Source organism: Candoia aspera, chromosome 4 (assembly GCF_035149785.1).
Source record: "Candoia aspera isolate rCanAsp1 chromosome 4, rCanAsp1.hap2, whole genome shotgun sequence".
Lineage (NCBI taxonomy): Eukaryota > Metazoa > Chordata > Lepidosauria > Squamata > Boidae > Candoia > Candoia aspera.
This window is the reverse complement of record NC_086156.1, coordinates 1,086,273-1,104,564: the sequence shown is the minus strand read 5'-3', so window position 1 is coordinate 1,104,564 and position 18,292 is coordinate 1,086,273. Positions and strand designations below refer to the sequence as shown.

Here is an 18,292-nt window from a genome sequence, read left to right as displayed (position 1 = left end):
GCTCCAAGGCTTTGAAACGGAGATGAGCACCGCCCCCTAGAGTCGGACACGACTGGACTTTACGTCAAGGGAAACCTTTACCTTTACCTTTACTAGAATCCAAAAGTGTGTCTCAATTACAAGGGAAAAAAATAAAATGCAGCCCCCCCTTTTTTTAATTTTCTGTTTCATCTTTCTATGTCCTTAATACTTTACTCCCATTTGACACTCCGGAGTTAGAGTCATACAATTGGTCTCTTATTCTCTTCTTATTTTGTAAACCACCAATTATTCGTTTCGGCTTTCTGACATCAAATCCTGGCTAACTTTTTTGCCGGTGGTTTAAAAGTCTTCCGAACGTTTATTCCTTCCACCTTTTTTGGCCCAGAACGACGGCCCACTCCCCAAGTGGCTTTCCCGCATTCTGCCACGGGGCGATCTCTCTCCGACCTCTGAGTATACCCGATCGCGACTAGGAAAGCGAGCCTTCCGCAACCGCGTGCCCGTCACAGGCGGCCCTGCGCTTGGGAGCAGGACTGGCATCCCTCGGCTCCCGCGTCGACCCCACGGGCCACGATTCCCGCGGTCTCCTCGCGAGGAGCAGCTGTCCGGGGCGCCGGTGGGCATCTCGCGGTCCCTGCTTGTCCGGAGAGACTCCGCCGACCAGAACCGCCCATCCGGCCGCCCAGCCGTGCCCGCTGGCATCAGGGGCTATTCCTCACGCCCGCCTGCCCAGCACCTGTGCCCCGGGAACTCCTCTCTGCCGGGGGGCGGTCGGGCGAGTGCTCCGGGCGGTGGGACCGGGGCGCCGCTCCCTCCCGCCCGCGCTCCCTCCCTCCCGTGCCCGGCGCGCCCTCTGGGCACAGCGTGAGAACGAGGACCGGCGAAGGCGGCGAGAGTCGCCCGGCCGCCGCGCGCTGGCCAGAGCCGCAGAGATGCCCCTTCGGCTGCCTGGCAGTGCCCAGGAGGAGGCAGCCGGGGACGCCTCGAAGCTTTCCCAACGACGCCCGGGAGCCGCAGGGCGTTTCCAGCCCCCTTTTCGTCGGGGGAAGAGCCAAGCAGGCTCGGACCCCCGGCGCAATGGGGGGGCTTCTCCCCAGGTCCCCCGCCCGCGCCCCCCGCCCGCGCCCCCCGCCCTCCGCCGCGCCCGCGAGGATGCCCTCCAGGATGCCCCCGAGCCCAAGCCACGCCCCTGAGCAGGCTCCTCCCGCCGCCGGGGGCGCTGTGGCCGCTCGCCGCGCCGGAAGTTGTCCTGGCGCGCATGCGCCCCCTGCCCGTGCGCGGCCCCCTCGCGTCGAAAGCTCCGGCCCCGCGCACGCGCGCCGCCCGCCAGTGCCAGACGCCCCCGGTGGGTAGCGCGTCTCCCCGCCCGCGGCCCCCGGACCCCGGCCCCAGCAGAGCCTACGGCGCCCGGGCGGCCGCGGCGCCCCACCCCGCCGCGCCCCTCCCTCCTCGCCGGGGAACAAAGGCCGGCTGGGGGGGCGGTCGCCCGCCGGAGGGAGGGGGAGAGCGGAGGGCGGCCCGTGGCCCCGGGCCCCTCCGCAGGGCGCCGCCCCCCCCGCCCAAGGGGCCTGCTGACCCGCCCCCTGGGGCCTGCGCGGGGAAAGGCGGCCCGGGGGGCTGCTGGCTCCCCACGAGGGACCCCGGGGGGCGGGGAGACCCTGAAGGGCTGGGAGGCAGCCGCTCGGCGGCCCGGGGCGCCTGGCCTGCCCCAGTTGGGGATGGTGGGAGTTGTAGTTCTGGCCCAGACGGAGGGTCCGGGGGGGGCCGAACCGGGTGGGCGATGTCGTCAAGGACCCCCGAAAGTCCCCCATTCCACCAGGCGGGTAGAGGCGGCTGCCTCGCCCTGGGAACCGCCGCTAGGGTGTTTTGCGCGCTCTTGGTGGCCCTGGGAGAGCCCCGGGGGACCCCCGCGACCCTCCCTCTTCCTGGCCCCACTCGGTCTGCCCGGCAGAATTTTAATAGTTCCTTCAGTGCCCACCTTCTTTGCCTGGGGAGACAAGATGGGGAATCTTGTAGTTGCTTCTGTATTTTTTCTGGCAACAGGCTTCCCATGCTGCTTATTTGGAAATCGTGGCTTATTGTATGGTATTGATGATAAAGGGGCAGGGGAGGGCAAGGAAGCAAGCCTTGTGTACCAGCCATTGACTCTCTCGGTGTTTCATGATCCTTACAGTGACCAGGTGAAAAAGCCCTTCACGGAGCCAGGGGAAGTCAACTGGCAGATGCCCTCAACCATGATGATGGAATGGACCGCCATGTCTCTTCTCTTCCTTAGATGCAAGCAAGCCATATAAAAGGAAAACGTGTGGCTGCTGCCACTGACATGTGATAGTAAGGGCAGTTGCACAACTGCTGAATATTTTGTCTTCTGTAAACTGTTTCAGGTAAAAAAAAAACAGGTGTCTTTCCTTCTGACTTCACCTCTGTTTTTTTCCCCAACTGTCTCCTAGCTTTACTTAAAAGATAACTAACTGCAGACATAAGGGTAGTAATAATTGTGTCTTATTGGAGAGACCTACCTCATGAGTCCATCCCAATGCGGTAATATTAAAAACTGCCAAATGACATTCGGTTAGATAGAGAATGATCTAGCTTGGAATAAGGCAGCTTAATGGAATTTTTATGTTGTTTTTAAGGGACTGGCCCTTCACTGATTAGTAGGGATGTGCATGAAATGGAAAATGTAGTTCAGCTGAGTGGATTATGGCACGGTCCCATCAAATCTGGAATATTTTGGTGGTTCTGGCTTATGGCCAAGACAAAGTCTGGATAGGAATAATAATAATAGTAATAATAGCTGAAGAAACAGTGGACCGCCTAGTTAGCTTCTGCAAGAAGATCACACAGACTAACTACAAACAATGGCATGAAAAGTAGCAACAATGGTGCATCAGAGTATCTGCAAGAAATACCACTTGCCTGCAAGCAAGAACTGGTGGGACCACAAAACAGACAAAGTACTCTGGGACTTTAGAATTCAGACAGACAAGCACCTGCCCCACAACACCCCAGACTTAACAATTGTTGATAAGAAAGACAAAAGGTCTGGATAGTGGACACTGCAATGCCTGGAGACAGCAGAAGAGAAGAGAAAGGACTGGAGAAAATCACAAAATACAAAGACCTGCAAATAGAACAACCGTGGCTAAAGAAAGCAAAGGTAGTCCCAGAAGTAATAGGCACCAATCGAAGGGAATATTTGTAGCTCAGGGTTGAACTGTGGAGTCCTTGGTGCTCCCTGAGCCTTGTTGTTTTCTTGCAGATGTTTCATTGCCAGGCTAGGCAGCATCTTCAGTGCACACCTGCTTGTTTTGCTTTTGGCGCATGAAAGATTTTGCATATCACAATTGGTTAGAAAGAAAAGTTAACTTGTATTGTCTTTGTGTTCTGTTCCATGGAGTATGGGCAGAAAGACGGCTGGGATCAGCCTAGCGTGGTTAGGGTTACTCCATGGGAATGTGTAAGCGTTGCTGGCCGGGGAATTCTGGGAGTTGCAGTCCACACCTCTTAAAGTGGCCCAGGCTGAGAAATCCTGGCTTAAACTGTTCCCTGCTGGGTCTGACTATGGATTCATCTATTATGGATTTGCAGCCCCAAGTCTTTTCACAAGCTAGTCTAGAGAAAAAAAAGACTGTAACCCAATCAAGTCGTTACACTTCCAGTAATCAAGTTGGCATGTACTAGTGAATGTAGACAAAATAGATGAGAAGGAACTTGATAATCTTCCATTGGCCTCTCCACTAGCAAAGGTTTTTTTAACTCAGTGATGAAAAACAAAAACACTACAGCACCAACAGGAAAAAAAATACTGATTATAGAATGAAAAGGAAATGATATTAGAGTGATTAAAATAATCTAAATGTGATTAAAAAAACACAACCGAGAAAAAAATCTGTATAATAACTATAAATTCTCAATTTAGCAATCTAATAAACCTTATAATTTGCTTAAGAGTTTGCAGGATTAAATTGTACCGTCTCACCTGCAAATCCGAACAATCACCGGCATATTTTTTTTCTTGGCATTTGTGTGATTGTGTATTAAAAGTGCACATCCGTGTGAAGAATAGAAAGGCCCTTGAGCTGTAAGAGAAGATTTAAAGACCGCGGGTGTAAGAAATGATACTGAGCGTGTCAGATGTCCTTTGGGGCTTTAAGTGATTTATAGATATGAAACTTTGAGGTAAAATCTGTGATAATGATGTCAGTTTAAACACGTGCCTTTTGGAACAGAACAGTTTGCAGGCCAAAATTAGGGATCCTTATTAAGCTGCCTTCTCTCTTCTTATAAAGAACTCCAGGATTGTGACATGGAGCCCCGGCAGCCAGTGCCTTTGCTGCCTGAACAGAATTTCGATCGAGACGTCAAGCCAAACATGGCTGAGCTTTCTCTGTGGACGGTAGTAGCCGCCATCCAAGCGGTGGAGCGGAAGGTGGATTCCCATGCCGCAAGGCTGCTGAATCTGGAGCGGCGAATGATGACCAATGAGAAAAAGTATGTGGACTGTGAGAATGCGGTGGTAGACTTTGGCAATCAGATGGAGTGCAAGTTGACTGCCTTGGGAACCCTGATCCAGGAGTACGGGCTGCTCCAGAGGAGGCTGGAGAACATGGAGAACCTCCTGAAGAATCAGAACTTCTGGATCCTGAGACTCCCTCCAGGCTCTAAGGGAGAAACGCCCAAGGTCAGATCACTGAGACGCGCGCCCTTTGGTTTTCTTCTGGTACTTGCGAAGGTGGGACGGCTCCTTAACTCGGAAAGCGTGATAGTCATTAAGGGGGGTCGTGAAATCATCTGGCCAGGCAGCCTTGAAAGAATTCATCCATGGCTTCCAACTTAAACGTAGGCTGGGGGAGGAGCAGGCCAGGTTCTTGCACCTGGTCAATACGGGAACGTTCGGGCCGCAGGGAAGGTGGCACGCTCCCTCGAGAGGGCACCGGTAGAGTTCTGCCTGCCCCACATTTGAGAGACGGTGACAGGTCATCTGCACGTGCTTCCAGCTTTGTTTCTTAGACGTCGCAGGAGGACTGTTCCAGCCTGCTTTTTGATGGATCTGGCTCTGGGTGACGGGGCTCGGCTTTGGTGGGGAGGGGTCGTTCTCGCTGTATGAACAGCATGGAGACGCTCAACTGATGCTCCCCGTGACTCACTGTCTTACAGAGACCAGAGCCTCTTGCAGACGTGGCCTGAACAACGCCAAGCCAACGTGCGGTCACGGGCCATTTAGTTAAATGTTCCAGTAGAAGAGAAAATACGCAGCTCAGGGTTGAACTTTCAGTTTAGGACTTTGTGAAGCAGCAGGCCCGGCCCACCTGACGCAGATCAGCCATAAAATATGGGCTGGGCTGGTGTATACCTCATATACATAGTTGGTGGGATAAGCCATATTTGTCTGGGTTAACACAAAATGCCAAACTGTAAACCAGGGTGTATCAATTGTAATGGTGGAACTCACCCATCCTGTTAATCCCAAACCCCCAAAACACGCTAGGCTAGCTAGCTAGCTAGCTATTTATAACCCTAGCTATTTTTATTTATTTATTTATTTATTTATATATATATATATATATATATATATATATATATATATTTAGTACCCCCAAAACACGCTAGGCTATTTATATATATATATAGAGAGAGAGAGAGAGAAGAGAGAGAGAGTGTTACCGCCCATCTCCCCCAAAAGAGGGACTTTTTACGTGTGACGTGTAAAAGCAGCCTTTCCATTCCTGAGCTCCCGGTTTTGGTCCTTTCAGGGTCGTTCTTAGCATTACGCGTGATCAGTCGTTGAAGGCACAGGGGACACTTCCTTGCTCTCCGTGATGCCGCATACCCTCCGTGATATTAGCGATTGCTCGCAGCATGGGGGGCTGTTGGGCTGGATTGGGAAGAGGTGCTTCAGCACAGAGAGGGTGCCAACGCAGCTCCTGCCCGGGACTTGTCAAAGCAGCTGCATGGTCCTGGAGATGGACCCAGTTGCTTCTGTGACGTGCAGATAAAGGCAGCATTTGCGGTCCTGTGTGTCCGAAGCCCCGTTCAGTCCTAGTGCTGGTCGTTAAGGGTATCGACTGGCATGCCACCTCCAACGGTTTCTGCCATGTATCACCTCCACCTGCTCATATTCAGCGGGGGCACCTCTGTTCCTTTGGCTTCCGCCCAGTCAACAAACTGCGTTCACGACCTTGGCTGGTTCGGCATGCGCTCTCATCCCACTGCACATAGCGGATGCTGGGTTTTGAGCTTCAGGTTTGCTCAAGCTGAAATATTACAGGATTTTGCTTGACCGAGCTTGTGAAGGTCATTGTTAAGTACCAGCTGGGAGAGAGGCATACAAATGGCTGATCAGCGTGTGCATTCGAGGGGTGTGAGGTCCTGTCCCATCCATTTGACAGCACTTCTCAAGCAGGCACTTCCCGTCCTTTCAGCTGGGGTTGAGGAGAAACGCCCAGCCCGTCCCCGCCAAGGGTGCTGGTTTTGCAGCGAGCGGTGATCCGTCTGAGCACCGGCGGCTCCGCCTAGAAGGTCCGAACCTGTATCCTGTGTGCTTCCAGGTGCCCATGGCCTTTGAGGACAACACAGTCTACTTTTCCGAGCAGGAGTGGGGGAACCTGGAGGAGTGGCAGAAGGAGCTCTACAAGAACGTGATGAAGAGTAACTACGAGTCCCTGGTCTCTCTGGGTAAAAATCCAGTTTCGCTCCTTTGTAAAAGCTTGTAGGCCGGAAATGCGAATCTTGGAATCTTTGGTCTGCATTGGGGGACTGTCTAGGCCAGGGTTTCCCCACCAGGGCTCCGTGGTACCCTTGGGTTCCGCGAGAGGTCACGAGGGGTTCCCTGGGAGATCACGATTTCTTTAAAGAATTATTCCGAATTCGGGCAACTTCACACAAAAGAGGTCAGTTTCATTCTTTATGTTTAGCTTAAGAGCATTGTTAATGCATACAGACAGGCCTGCACAGGAAACGAATATAGCAAGTTTGCAACTTCTGGCCTGTATTTGAGCCTGAAGGTGCAGGGGTTCCCTGAGGTCTGGAAAATATTTCAAGGGTTCCTCCAGGGTCAAAAGGTTGAGCAAGGCTGGGCTGGGTGACTGGCTCCCCCCGTGGTCCCTAGAACTGTACAGAACAACCTCAGGAGACCACATGCAGAGCAATGCAAGGCAGGCCGGCCGTCCATTCCTGTTCATCCAGTACTCCTGTTTGCTTTCGGTTTTCTTTTGAAGTACCATCCTGGGCTGTTCTCGCTAAGACAAAAGGCTGGACGTGGTGGGTTGGGATGCCCTTCAACTGTTAAAGGTTCAGAAAGAATCATAAATCAAGAGGGCCTGCTGGGGGAACGCAGCTTAATGTTAAGTTTTACAAGTGAGAGGTGGGCCATATGGTTATCGTAAAAAATCATTTACGTTATGTAATTCTCAGCATTTCAGCTCGTGGATTCCTGAGGTGGTAGGTAGTGAGGAATGTGGGGGTCCAGTGTGCCTGGACATTCCTCTTAGTTCATATCTGATTTTCTTGCAGTTTAGATTTTAAAAAAATGAAGTGGGATGCTGCAAAGCGACAGCCCCATCTTTATTTTTAGGAACACCTCTGGGCCTAAAAGAGGGTTCATAAGAGACTTGGAAACTAAACACAGTAGGTGGCTGAAGTGTGATATTTTGCTTGGGTGTGTTCTTACCTGCCAAGAAAAAGTGCAGAAGGAAGCTGGAAGTGGAAGGGAGCGCTCTGGGGGATTAGCACAGGTGAGTCCTCCCTCTTGGCAGCCCTTTGTGAGAACCCATTACGTTCTGCCAAAGACATCCAGCAGCCCCCGAAGCTTGCTGGACATCCAGCTCTGTCGAAAGTCGTATGGCATAAGACTGCCAGGAAGAGCGGAGCCTGTCCCATGTCCAGTGTCAGCGTAAAACAGCTTCAGCAACTCGTTGACCTCTAATGACGCTGGGATCACCCCTTCCAGAATCCCTGGCAGACACGCTGACAAGGGACAGGGCTGGAAAGGGTCCGCCAGTAAATGAGGGGGCTGGGATGCTCGAGAAATGTCTGCAGAAACGTCACTGCGTGGGATCCACCCAAACTTCATTTCCTGTGTTGCAGGGGATATAACAAAGCTCAGCAGAGTGATTTGATTGGGTCCCTTTTATGTGCAGGTCAGGAGGGGCTTCACTGCTTAATAATGCCTGGTGAAAAGTCAGCTCCGCTAAATAGATTTGCCAGTGATCTCTGTTGTAGTCCTTTCAAGACATTCTAGCCATTCATCCCCATATTCATGATGGAAAAGTCTACTTGGGCGCCTGTGCTGTCATTCACTCTTTTCCCCAATTATCTCTTTGTGACTTTTCTTCCTGGATTTGGAATTGTCTCCCCTGCCTGGAGTTTTTTCCTGCTCCCAAACAGATCTGGTTTATCTTCAATTTACCTCCCTACTCCTTCCCCACTTCCATTTCCAACAGCATTCAGGTCAGAACTGTGCCCAGTGTGGCCTCCAGCAGACTAGTCAGAGTCAATAAATGCTTTGTAGCAATAGCTGGATTCGTGGCATCTCTTTTATACAAATAAAGCTTTTGTGTAGCGTGGCAAACAGTTCAGAAGAGCACTGCCTTTCTCCAACAGACTATGCAATTGCTAAACCTGACCTTCTGTCCCGGATTGAACAAGGAGAACGTCCCTGTGAGGAGGAAGAGGAGGTATCGAAAGACAGAGAGATTTCTTCAGAACCTAGCCCAGGTAAGGCAGAAAGGGCTTGAAGCGAGAGAGTTCAGTGTGGTGGCTAAGATGCTTGCCTGGAAGCCAGGCGGCTGTGAGTTCTAGTCCTGCCTTAGGCGTGAAAGCCGGCTGGGTGACCCTGGGCCAGTCCCTCCCTCTCAGCCCAGCCCACCTCACAGGGTTGGAAACAGGAAACAGGATCATTGAGCGCACTGCCTTGAGTTGTACAAAATAAAGGTGGCATGGAAATCTGCAAACAAACAAGCAAACAAATGGTGTAGCTGAGTCAGAGGGATGGTCCCATCTTGCCATTCCTTCTAGCTCTGAGCAGACCTTATCTGTCTTTTCCCTTTAAAAATGTCTTGAAAAGCTCTCCTGGTGGGGCTCTGAGACTTGTGCCTCAATGGGGGAAGGTGGTAGAATTGTGGGCTCCGTAATTGCTCTTATAACAAAATAGAATAAAAGAACATCTTAAAGCTCCTCTGAATTTTACAATCAAGTTAAAATGAATCAGTGCTTAATAAAGATTTGCTGGGCATTAAGTGTGTCTCCCTCATGTCATCCCAAACAGAAATACTGGTCTTTAGGCCGTGCCTTTCCTCCCCAGCGGAAGAAGGAGAACAGGTGCAGGCTGTTCGAGAAGGGGAGCAAGCTGAAGGGAGGAGGGTCCCACACGCTCCCAACATCGGTGAGTGGAAGCGGTCTGAATCTTTGGCAGATTCTTCGGCGCTTGCAGCACCAACGATGCTTCGTGCTGAATGCAGGAAAGGACCCTTTTTGGCTTTCCCTCACGCATCAAGGTGTTGCAGCTAAAATGTGCTGGAAAGCAACTGACGAGTGACAAATAACTCAAGGAACAGGAGTAGAAACAAAGCATGCTTTTGTTTTAGAAAAGCATTGAACGCAAAATGCATTTTGGTATATATTAAAACACCCATGGTTGAAACAGTTGCTTTGAGGTACACGTTTGCATTCCTGGGAACCAGGGCTGCCCAGGAAGGGCCTGGCATAACCTCTGCGGGCTGCATATCTTGCCAAGGTGCCTCCAAAAGTCCTTCCGGGAGCTGGATGCCCACCCTGCTGCTCGGCAGGAAGAGAAGGAAGGTCGAACCCCAACAGCGAGCGCCACCTTCCTCCTTTTTCCTTGAACAGATGACGGCGTAGCTGAGACGTCCTTTGGCTCCCACGGGCAGCGAGATCTGGAGGGGAACGTGGAGGCCGCAGACCTCTCGGAGAAGGGCGAGCTGCATATCAGGCCAAGCACGGGTAAGTTGTTTGCTGGACGGATGGTGCTGTGCTACAGGCTCCTAGGATGGGGAACGGGCGAGATCGCTCAACTCCCACGTCTTTTATCTAGCGTCCCTTCCCACGGATGATGCCCTTTACTTGTCATCGCCAGGCTTGAGCTGTGAGCTTGTTCCCGGGTTGCCAAACTGGAACCTATTTGTTGTTGTCTGAACCCAGAACCGCCCAAAAAGCCTCGTTTGGTGACAGGATGGGACGGGTTGCGTGCTCATGAATCCTCCACCCTGGCTGCCGGGGGGGGCTGCACCTGCTGCCCACCGAGAAGACGATCCGCTCTGGAGGGTACTTTATTATCAACACTCGGAGGCTTTCCTCTTTCCAGCCTGCGGACTCTCCCATGGGGAGTTGCCATTAACTTGCCACCCTCGGCTTGGCTCTGTGCAGCAGTAGCAGCTTTCCAGGCCGGCCATCTGCGGCTCCTCTGCTGACACCGGAAGCCGTGGCTGGTGCGGACGTTACTCGCTCCTACCGCTGCTCTGTATGCTGTTGTCCACACACAGATGGGCTCCCCGCAATCACCCCCGGCCTTCCTGTAACAAGGCCCAGGAGGCGAGAGGCTCGGGCCGTTGCTGTGGCCCCACTGGGGAGCCCCATGGTTGGGTTCCCTTGGTCTGAGTCTGTCTTTCTGAGTGGTTTGTCTCTGGCTTTCCCCGCGTTGCGTGAATTCTTTTGGAACGTTTGGGATGCACTGGTGTCCTCTGGATCAGCGTGTCTCAACCTCAGCAGCTTTAAGGTGTGTGGAGCTCAAGCCGGCTGGGGAATTCTGGGCGTTGAAGTCCACACACCTTGAAGTGGCCGAGGTTGAGACACGCTGCTCTGGATACAGGCTAAAATATTCTGGGTGTTCTGTGTCTCCCCTCCTTTTTGCAGCGGTCCCACCATCGTGATGTTTAGCGCACCTGCCTGGAGGCGAGGCGGCCTTCCCAGCCCTCAAGTCACGTGACGGCCCCCAGCGAAGGGAGGGGAGTTGCTATCGTGTTGTGGCCAGAGCGTGATTACCTCTCCTCTCTCTCTCTCCGCCTCTCTCTGGTCAGGTTTGGGCACGGTTCCTTTCAGGCAGAGCGGAGCACCAGGGGATGGAGCACACACACCTCCCCTCAGTGCAGGGAACACGTCTCGTGCTGTAAGAAAAGGCCGTGGCAGCTAGTAAAAGGTGGCCGTCAACTGGGTCTGGAGGGTTGCAAGGTCCCCTTCCCCACAAGGGTTCTCCTTTCAGTCCTTTTCTGCAAATTCAGTGGAACCAGCTCAGGCCTCTCTGAAGGTTCCCATGCAGCGGTCAGGAGAGGACCGCTTTCGCTCACGGGCTAGTAGTGAGTTTCTGCCGCTCCTCGTTAGCCCAGTGTCACTTGCCTTGGGCTGGCATCTGTGTGGTGTTCTGTGTCGCCGCTGAATGTGCAGAGCGACTTCTTGTCTTGATTTTGTGTTGCTGCTGAGATGCTGTGGCTGAGAGTGGGTCGCTTGCCTCGGGCCGCTGCGGCTACCCAGGGCCGCAACGGGGGGGGGCAAGTGGGGCATGTGCCCCAGGCGCTGCGCGGGGGGGGTGCCAAAATGGGCGTGGAATCCATGTTTTCCCCGGGTGACTCAGACCCTAGTTGCGGCCCTGCGGCTACCTGTGGAGACGAGCGCTTGGATTTGGGCGTCTGGAATTTGGTCCGTAGTCCCCGAACGTTTTCCACTGGTTGGGCAAACGTGCGTCTCGGTTCTCCCACCTAAATCCCTAAGTGATGCTTTGCCTCTCATTCTCCCTCCTCTGACACGCTGTATGTCCCTTGTAAAATGTAAACCCTGCCCAGGCTCTCTCAGGCCCCAGAACGAGTCGTGCAGATGGACTGTAATTACAGCCGAATCAAACCGAAGTGAGACTCTCGGTAAACCCATCCAGACGGCTCCGTCCGGACCCACTAAGCCACCCACCCTGTCTGGCTGGAGAGGGCGGTGAGGCCCTGGGAAGGTCTGTCTTGGTAGCAGGAAATCGAGGCATGTCAGCTGGTGGTGGTTGGTGGCGGCTGGTGCTCGCGGGGCCCCAGCGCCGAGGATGGCGTGGAGGCTTGGAGGCTCCAAGGTTCTGAACCTGGAGAAGGGGAGAGGCTGGTTTAGAGCCCACCTGGACAAAGACATGGGCTGGGAAGAGCAGCGGAGCAGGCCGGCGAGGCTGCGAGGAGCCTCTGGGCGAGCAGGAGACCTTCATGTAAGAGCAAAGCCTTTGCCTCTCCCCCTTCCGGACTCCTTTCCCACAGGCGCCTTGGGCTGGGGAGGAAAAGTCTCATCACGTTTCTTCTCTCCCTCGTTTCCAAATTAGAGACTTGCTAAAATGCACTCGGAATGTGGTTTCGCAGGGGCGGCGCTCCCTGCTGATCCTCCGGTCTAAGTGCGTAATCACATTCTTAGATGATCCAGGGCAAGGCTGCAGCGTGAACTGGGCAGCGATGCAAAAGGTGTGCTGAGTGTGCGTTGCCACAAAGCAATCCTTATGAAAGTTACATCCAAGACCTCATGAAAGGCAGGAGCCTCGGGACCAGAGGAGGTTTTAGGATGGCTTGGCTGAAGTGACTCCCTGCTGGGATTTTGGCACGAACTAATGGCGTTGTTAGAATCAAAACCAGCACGTGTTGGGGTTTGTCAGCCCCCCCAAATTGGCTTTCCACTCCTTACAAGAAGCGAGAAAGGGTTTTCTTTCCTTCCAGTGCGCACAGCCAGATGGAGCTGTCCCAGGGCTCTTGGACCACATTCGATGGCACTTTCTTCTCACAGAAGAAAAGCCAACTGCTGTCGCCACAGGGCAGGGAAGAGGCTGGCTGCCTCATGCGGCAGGTGGGGGGAGTGCGGAGGCGCCTGGGCGAAGGGGTCTCCTGGCTGTGCGCCGGAGCATCAGCCTGCCCCCCGGGAGGATCCTCCCGAACTGGTGACCAGGGCAGCTGGGCGCGTGTCTGGGCTTCCCTCCTGTGGACGGAGCTGCTCTCTTGGAGAAGCATGCCCCATGACGTTTTCTTTCAATCCCCCAGATGACGGGCTGGCCTTCAAAGCAGAGGTCCTCCACGCTCAGCGAGCGCTGTGCGAGAGCTTGGGGCTCAAGTGTGCAGACGGATCAGCCCTCCACAGTCACCACCAAGCAGCCTCCGCTGGGAGCCGGTACTCTGCGTTTGTGCAGCAGCGAAGGCACTCGGAGAGCCCTGGGGAGGAGGCGGCCACTGCCGGAGAGGGAGGCTTTAGTGGTGGCGGCGGTCCCGCATCGATGTGTCAGCGCGACCGCCCGGAGGACAAGGCGTTTGCGTGCCCGGAGTGCGGGAAAAGCTTCCGGCTTCCGAAGAGCCTCTCGCTGCACCAGCAGAGCCATGCCGCAGCCGGGGGCTTCCGGGCCCCCTGTGAAAAGAGCTTCACGTACAAGCAGCAGTTCACGCTGCACCAGCGCATCCACACCGGGGGAGCCGCTTACGCCTCCGTGGCGTGCGAGGAGACCTTCAAGCAGAGCCACAACCTGACGCCCCTTCCCCGGGCACAAGGCGGGGACAAGCCCTACGGCGGCAGCAAGTGCGTGAAGACCTTCAGCGTCAAGGCTTCCTACCGGCAGCACCCGAAGAGCCATGGGCGGGAGCAGCGGCCCTACAGGTGCCGCCGGTGCCCGGAGAGCTTCTCCCAGAAGAAGGGCCTGGTGACGCACCAGCGGCTGCACTCCGGGCGGGGCGGCGCCTCCCTGGCCTGCCTCTACTGCGGGAAGAGCTTCAGCCACCCCTCAGACCTGGTCCGGCACCAGCGCATCCACACCGGGGAGAGGCCCTACCGATGCGGGGAATGCGACAAAAGCTTCACCCAGAAGCAGCACCTGCTGCAGCACCAGAAGATCCACCTGCGGGAGCAGAACCGGCTGATGGGCACGGCCGTCCGGGAAGCCCTGCTGGACGCCATTTTCATCTAGCCCAGCCCTCCTGGGACCTGAGGCTACCTCAGAGAGGTGCCCCTGGCAGCCTCCCTCTTGCCCGGCATTTAGGCTCCTGTCGACGTTGGCGCTCAGTAGCGGCGGGAACCTTTTCCAAAGGGGTGTCTGGCAGCGGTTCAGAACGGCTAAGCTGACAAAGTGGGTAGTAACGAAGCACTTCCGGGATTGTCCTTTCGGTCTTGTTTGCAGCGTACAATACTGTAGGTGTATCTTCCCAGTGTTGTCCCCCAACCACAATCTTTTCACTTCGAAATACTCAAGACGGGTGACTGTCCAGAGGTGACGTATCAATTCCCGTTCGGTGAATTGGTCTGAACAGAACACTTTTTTATATATATTTTCTGGATTTTTTTTTTCTTTCTTGTTCTGTGGAAACTGAGAAATAAACTAGAGATGTGAAGAAATGGCTGTGTGTGCTGCCTTTGTTTTGCCCGTGGATCAGCTTTTGGGGCACGTGTGTTCACTTTTTAATTCTGTGTAGACCAGGAGCATTTTTACTGCCCCACAGCCCTTTTCCAGAATAACTTAAGCGGTTTATCTGCAGAATGCGCTAAAAAGCTCTGATAGCTATATTTTAAAAAAAAAAAAATTGAGAGGATTTAAGGAAAACTCTTTCTTGAAAAAAAAGTTTTCAGCACCTCACATTAAGCCATAACGTGTCTTAGCCATAAACGAGCACCACTGTTCCTCCTGGTGCTTTCTGCAGGCTGATGTCACTAGCAAGCGTGGGATGGTTCGGCCTTGATGGTTTAGGGTGTTGTCCAAACCAGAGATTCTGGTTTGTTCCTCTTCGGGAGTCAGAGTCTGGTCGCATCGCCTGTTAAGCCATAAGTACCTTCTTGTCCATCAGCTATTTGAAGAGGAGTTTCCTCCACAGCACAATTCACAAAATAAGAGCCACTGTTTCAATGCAGTGGCTGAATTTACTCAATATTGACCATGGTTAGCTGAAGTGAGCCAATTGCCTGGATCTGCCCAACACGTAAAACCCGAACTGGTGAGCTGAGCATTGGTTGTAGGGTGACTCCAGCCAATGAAGTAATTGCAAACTGAAAACTCTTCATGGGCAATTGTCATTTTATGTATCCTTTTATTTAAAATGCTTATATGCCATCACTTAGTTTTAAAAAGTCCAAAGCAGCAGTTTAAATGCCCACGTAAAATCCATCTGGGCTGCTGGTAATTTGATCCTCCGGTTTCCCCCTCCAGTGTCATCCTGGGGGACGCGATGGGGGTGGGCCGCACTGCTCTGAACCCTCCAGGGCGCCGGGGGCTCTGCAGCAGGCCGATCTTCTCTGGGGTGCTGAGGCCGCAGGGCTGGTTTCCTGCCTGTCCAGTGGGGGCTGGCAGGCAGGTGTCCTCCCTCTGGTTCTGGAGGTGAAAGGTGGGGCCGTCTTGGCAGCGGGCATTGATAGCTTGTCCGCCACCCAGTTACCGGTCCCCATTTTGAAACCGGCTTGCTGGCTGGGGCAACACAGGCTGTGCCTGTCATGCCCCCCCACAGCTCTGGATTTCCTGGCGACTCAGGGCAGCCTGCATTGGGGCATCTGTTTCGGGTCCCCAGGTTTGGGACTTCGCCGCCCCTGCCTGGCAGTGCCTCTCTGTTATTGCATTAGGGTTATTGCTGTTCCCATTTGAATCTCGTGGTTGGGAACCTGGGAGGACTGCAGGGAGTCTTCACTTAACGGCCACAATTTTGGTTGCTAGGCGAAGCAGTCATTAATCGAATCCAACCTGATTTTATGACTTTTTGCAATGGTCATTAAGTGAATCACCATGGCTGTTTAGCGAACCATGTGGTCATTAAGTGAATCACGTGGTCCCCCATTATTTTGCTTGCTAGAAGCTGGCCAGGAAGGTCAAAAATGGTGATCACGTGACCACGGGATGCAGCAACAGTCATAAATGCAAACCAGTTGCCAAGTGCCCAAATCGTGATCACGTGACCACAGGGACGCTGCGACAGTCGTAAGCGTGAGCACTGGTTGCAAGTTGGTTTTTTCAGCACCATCTTAGGTCTGGACTGTCACTAAACGAATGGTCATTAAGTGAGGACTACCTGTAGAAATATCCTAAGAACCCTTCTCCCCATAAAGCAGATTCCGCTGGCTAAGCATGTGAAGAAGTTCTGTCTGTCTGTCCTGGTTCCGCTTTCCTGCATTGTTTCTAGCCCTACGTGATCAGATCTATGACCCCAACTCCATCTTGTTATAAATGTGGCCTTGCGGTTGCTTCATACAAAACGTTGTGAAATGGCCCCTTGTTTTCAGTTCCCTCCCCAGGGGTCGCCCATGTGATTTGGGGCGTGCTCCACATTCCCATTTGTGGTGGGAGCGAAGCACAACGAATATAGGGTTCATGCTGTCTTTGTCTCCCACAGCCCTCCCAACAAGCCATGTCTTCATCAAAAGCGAGCAGGAGGACGACTCTGTGGCCTTCGAGACGTGGATGATGCCGGGAGACACGTCCGGGGAGAGTGCTTTGAGGAGAGAAGAGGCCCTCGAGTTCACCGTGTGGCCAAGGGCCCCTCTGGGAGAGCCCGGCGGGCTCAGCTGCAGCAGGGGCAGTGCAGCGGGTGAAGGGGCTGCTGATGCCCGCCGGGAGCGCATGAAGACTTTTGGGAGCCAGGCGGCCCGCCGGGAGTGCCCGCAAGCTTGCAGCAGCCTCGGCCCTCCAGGGCGCGGCCTGCCCTCGCCCCTGGCAAACGGCAGCCCCCTCACGCACCCGCCCGGGGGCCGCCTGGAGCACGGGGCAGGGGTGCCCTCGGCCGGCCGGCCCGGAGAGCAGGCGTGGGCTTGCCCGCTGTGCCAGCAGCGCTTCCGGCTCCACGTCCACCTGCTGCTTCACCAGAGCAGCCACCGGGAGGCCGCCGCCGCTGCCGCCGCCGCCAATGCCGCACCCAACCGCAAGGACCCGCTGGGCTGCCCCTTCTGCCCGCGGCGATTCGGCCGCTCGGACCACCTGCTGCGCCACCAGATGAGCCACACAGGCGCCCGGCCCCACCAGTGCCCCGCCTGCGAGAAGAGCTTCACGGACAAGAGCAAGCTGACCAACCACCTCCGCACCCACACGGGGGAGCGCCCCTTCCGCTGCACCGCCTGTGGCAAGCGCTTCGTCCGGCGGCACCACCTGGCCAAGCACCAGCGCACCCACACGCGTGAGCGGCCCCACCAGTGCCCCCTCTGCCCGAAGAGCTTCATGCAGAAGCACCACCTGCAGAAGCACCTGCGCACCCACACGGGGGAGAAGCCCTACAGGTGCGGCCGCTGCCCCAAGGCCTTCTCCTCCAAGCAGCGCCTCCTGCAGCACTGCTGCGCCTCGACCCCGGGGCCCAGCGCCGGAACCGCGGGCCGGCCCCCGGCCCCCCCTGGGGGGATGCCCGCCCCCTGACCGCAGGCAAGCCGGGACCCCCCCCGCTCTGCTGGGGCCGCCCGAGTTTGGAGACGGGCGGCCAGCAAGACTCGCCCTTCGTTCGGGGGCAGCAGCTCAGCTTGCTCGGCGAAGAGCAGCACGACGAGGCTGAGCTCCTGTTCGCGCCTCGCTCCCAGTGGACCCTGCCCCCGGTGGGACTTCCACGGGAATCAGGCTGGGGAAGACTCTGCTCATCCGGAAAGCAGAGCCTCGGCCAGGCCTTGGACGTCTGCAGCAGTGGGGCGAATGCCGTGAATGGCAGCGCGCCCGTTCGGTCTCTCGCCAGCTCTGCGTTTCGTGTCTTCAGAGGTCCCAAAGGGCGTGGAATTGGAAGGAAATGGGGCAGAGGCTGCTTTGTCTCAAAGGCCGTCGTGGTGGCTAGTTGTTGTGAAGGCGTGGATATCAAGAGCGGCAGGGAGGGGAAGGAACCCTCCCGTTGGCTCAGGCTCTGTAATGCCTTCCCCAGCCCGATCCTGCGTGTCTGCCCAGTCGAATGGGACGCATTTCCAGGTAGGCAGGACCAGCGCTGAACACGCCAAGAACCCCTGAATCCCGTGCGGTTGCTTCCTCTTATTGAGAGGCACACAAGACCTCCGGGAAGATTCAGTCTGTCTTGCAAGTTCTCCAGCTGCTTGCCTTGCTTCTGAGGCCATGTGGGAAACTGGTTGTGAGGATGGGGAAAGACAGAGACGGTACAGGAGGAGGGCCGGAAGCATGATTGGAATACTTTGCTTTTCTTTAAGCTCTACATTTATGCTCTTTTATAGTGCTGCTCTAACTGGGAAAGCTTACCGAAAAGGTGAAACTTGGGGATTGGTGGCTGAAAGAGAATAGTTTTTTGGGTTTTCTTAGTTTCTGTAATATCTCTGCTCCCGTCTGCTGTCTGTGCTCCATCTTTTTCCTTGATTAAAAAATTACTATGAGCTTCTGTATGTGAGGAAACGATATTTTTTCTCCCTGAAC

The 18,292-nt window shown here is 54.7% G+C and overlaps 1 protein-coding gene across 2 annotated transcripts; it reads left to right on the top strand.

The window, feature by feature from the left end:
• The first annotated feature begins 1,264 nt into the window (after window positions 1–1,264).
• On the top strand, window positions 1,265–18,252 carry LOC134497532 (zinc finger protein 777-like). 2 transcript variants are annotated; one of them, XM_063303230.1, is made up of 8 exons: window positions 1,265–1,327; window positions 2,156–2,366; window positions 4,275–4,666; window positions 6,534–6,660; window positions 8,587–8,700; window positions 9,251–9,367; window positions 9,832–9,945; window positions 16,299–18,252. In XM_063303230.1, exons 3-8 carry the CDS (start codon window positions 4,292–4,294, stop codon window positions 17,306–17,308), a joined length of 1,857 nt encoding a protein of 618 aa, XP_063159300.1. In that variant the 5' UTR covers window positions 1,265–1,327; window positions 2,156–2,366; window positions 4,275–4,291; the 3' UTR covers window positions 17,309–18,252. The 2 variants fall into 2 exon arrangements, with proteins under 2 accessions (XP_063159300.1, XP_063159301.1); XM_063303231.1 differs by lacking the exon at window positions 16,299–18,252 and adding an exon at window positions 12,987–14,322 and having other exon boundaries at window positions 1,280–1,327.
• Window positions 18,253–18,292: the final 40 nt, after the last annotated feature.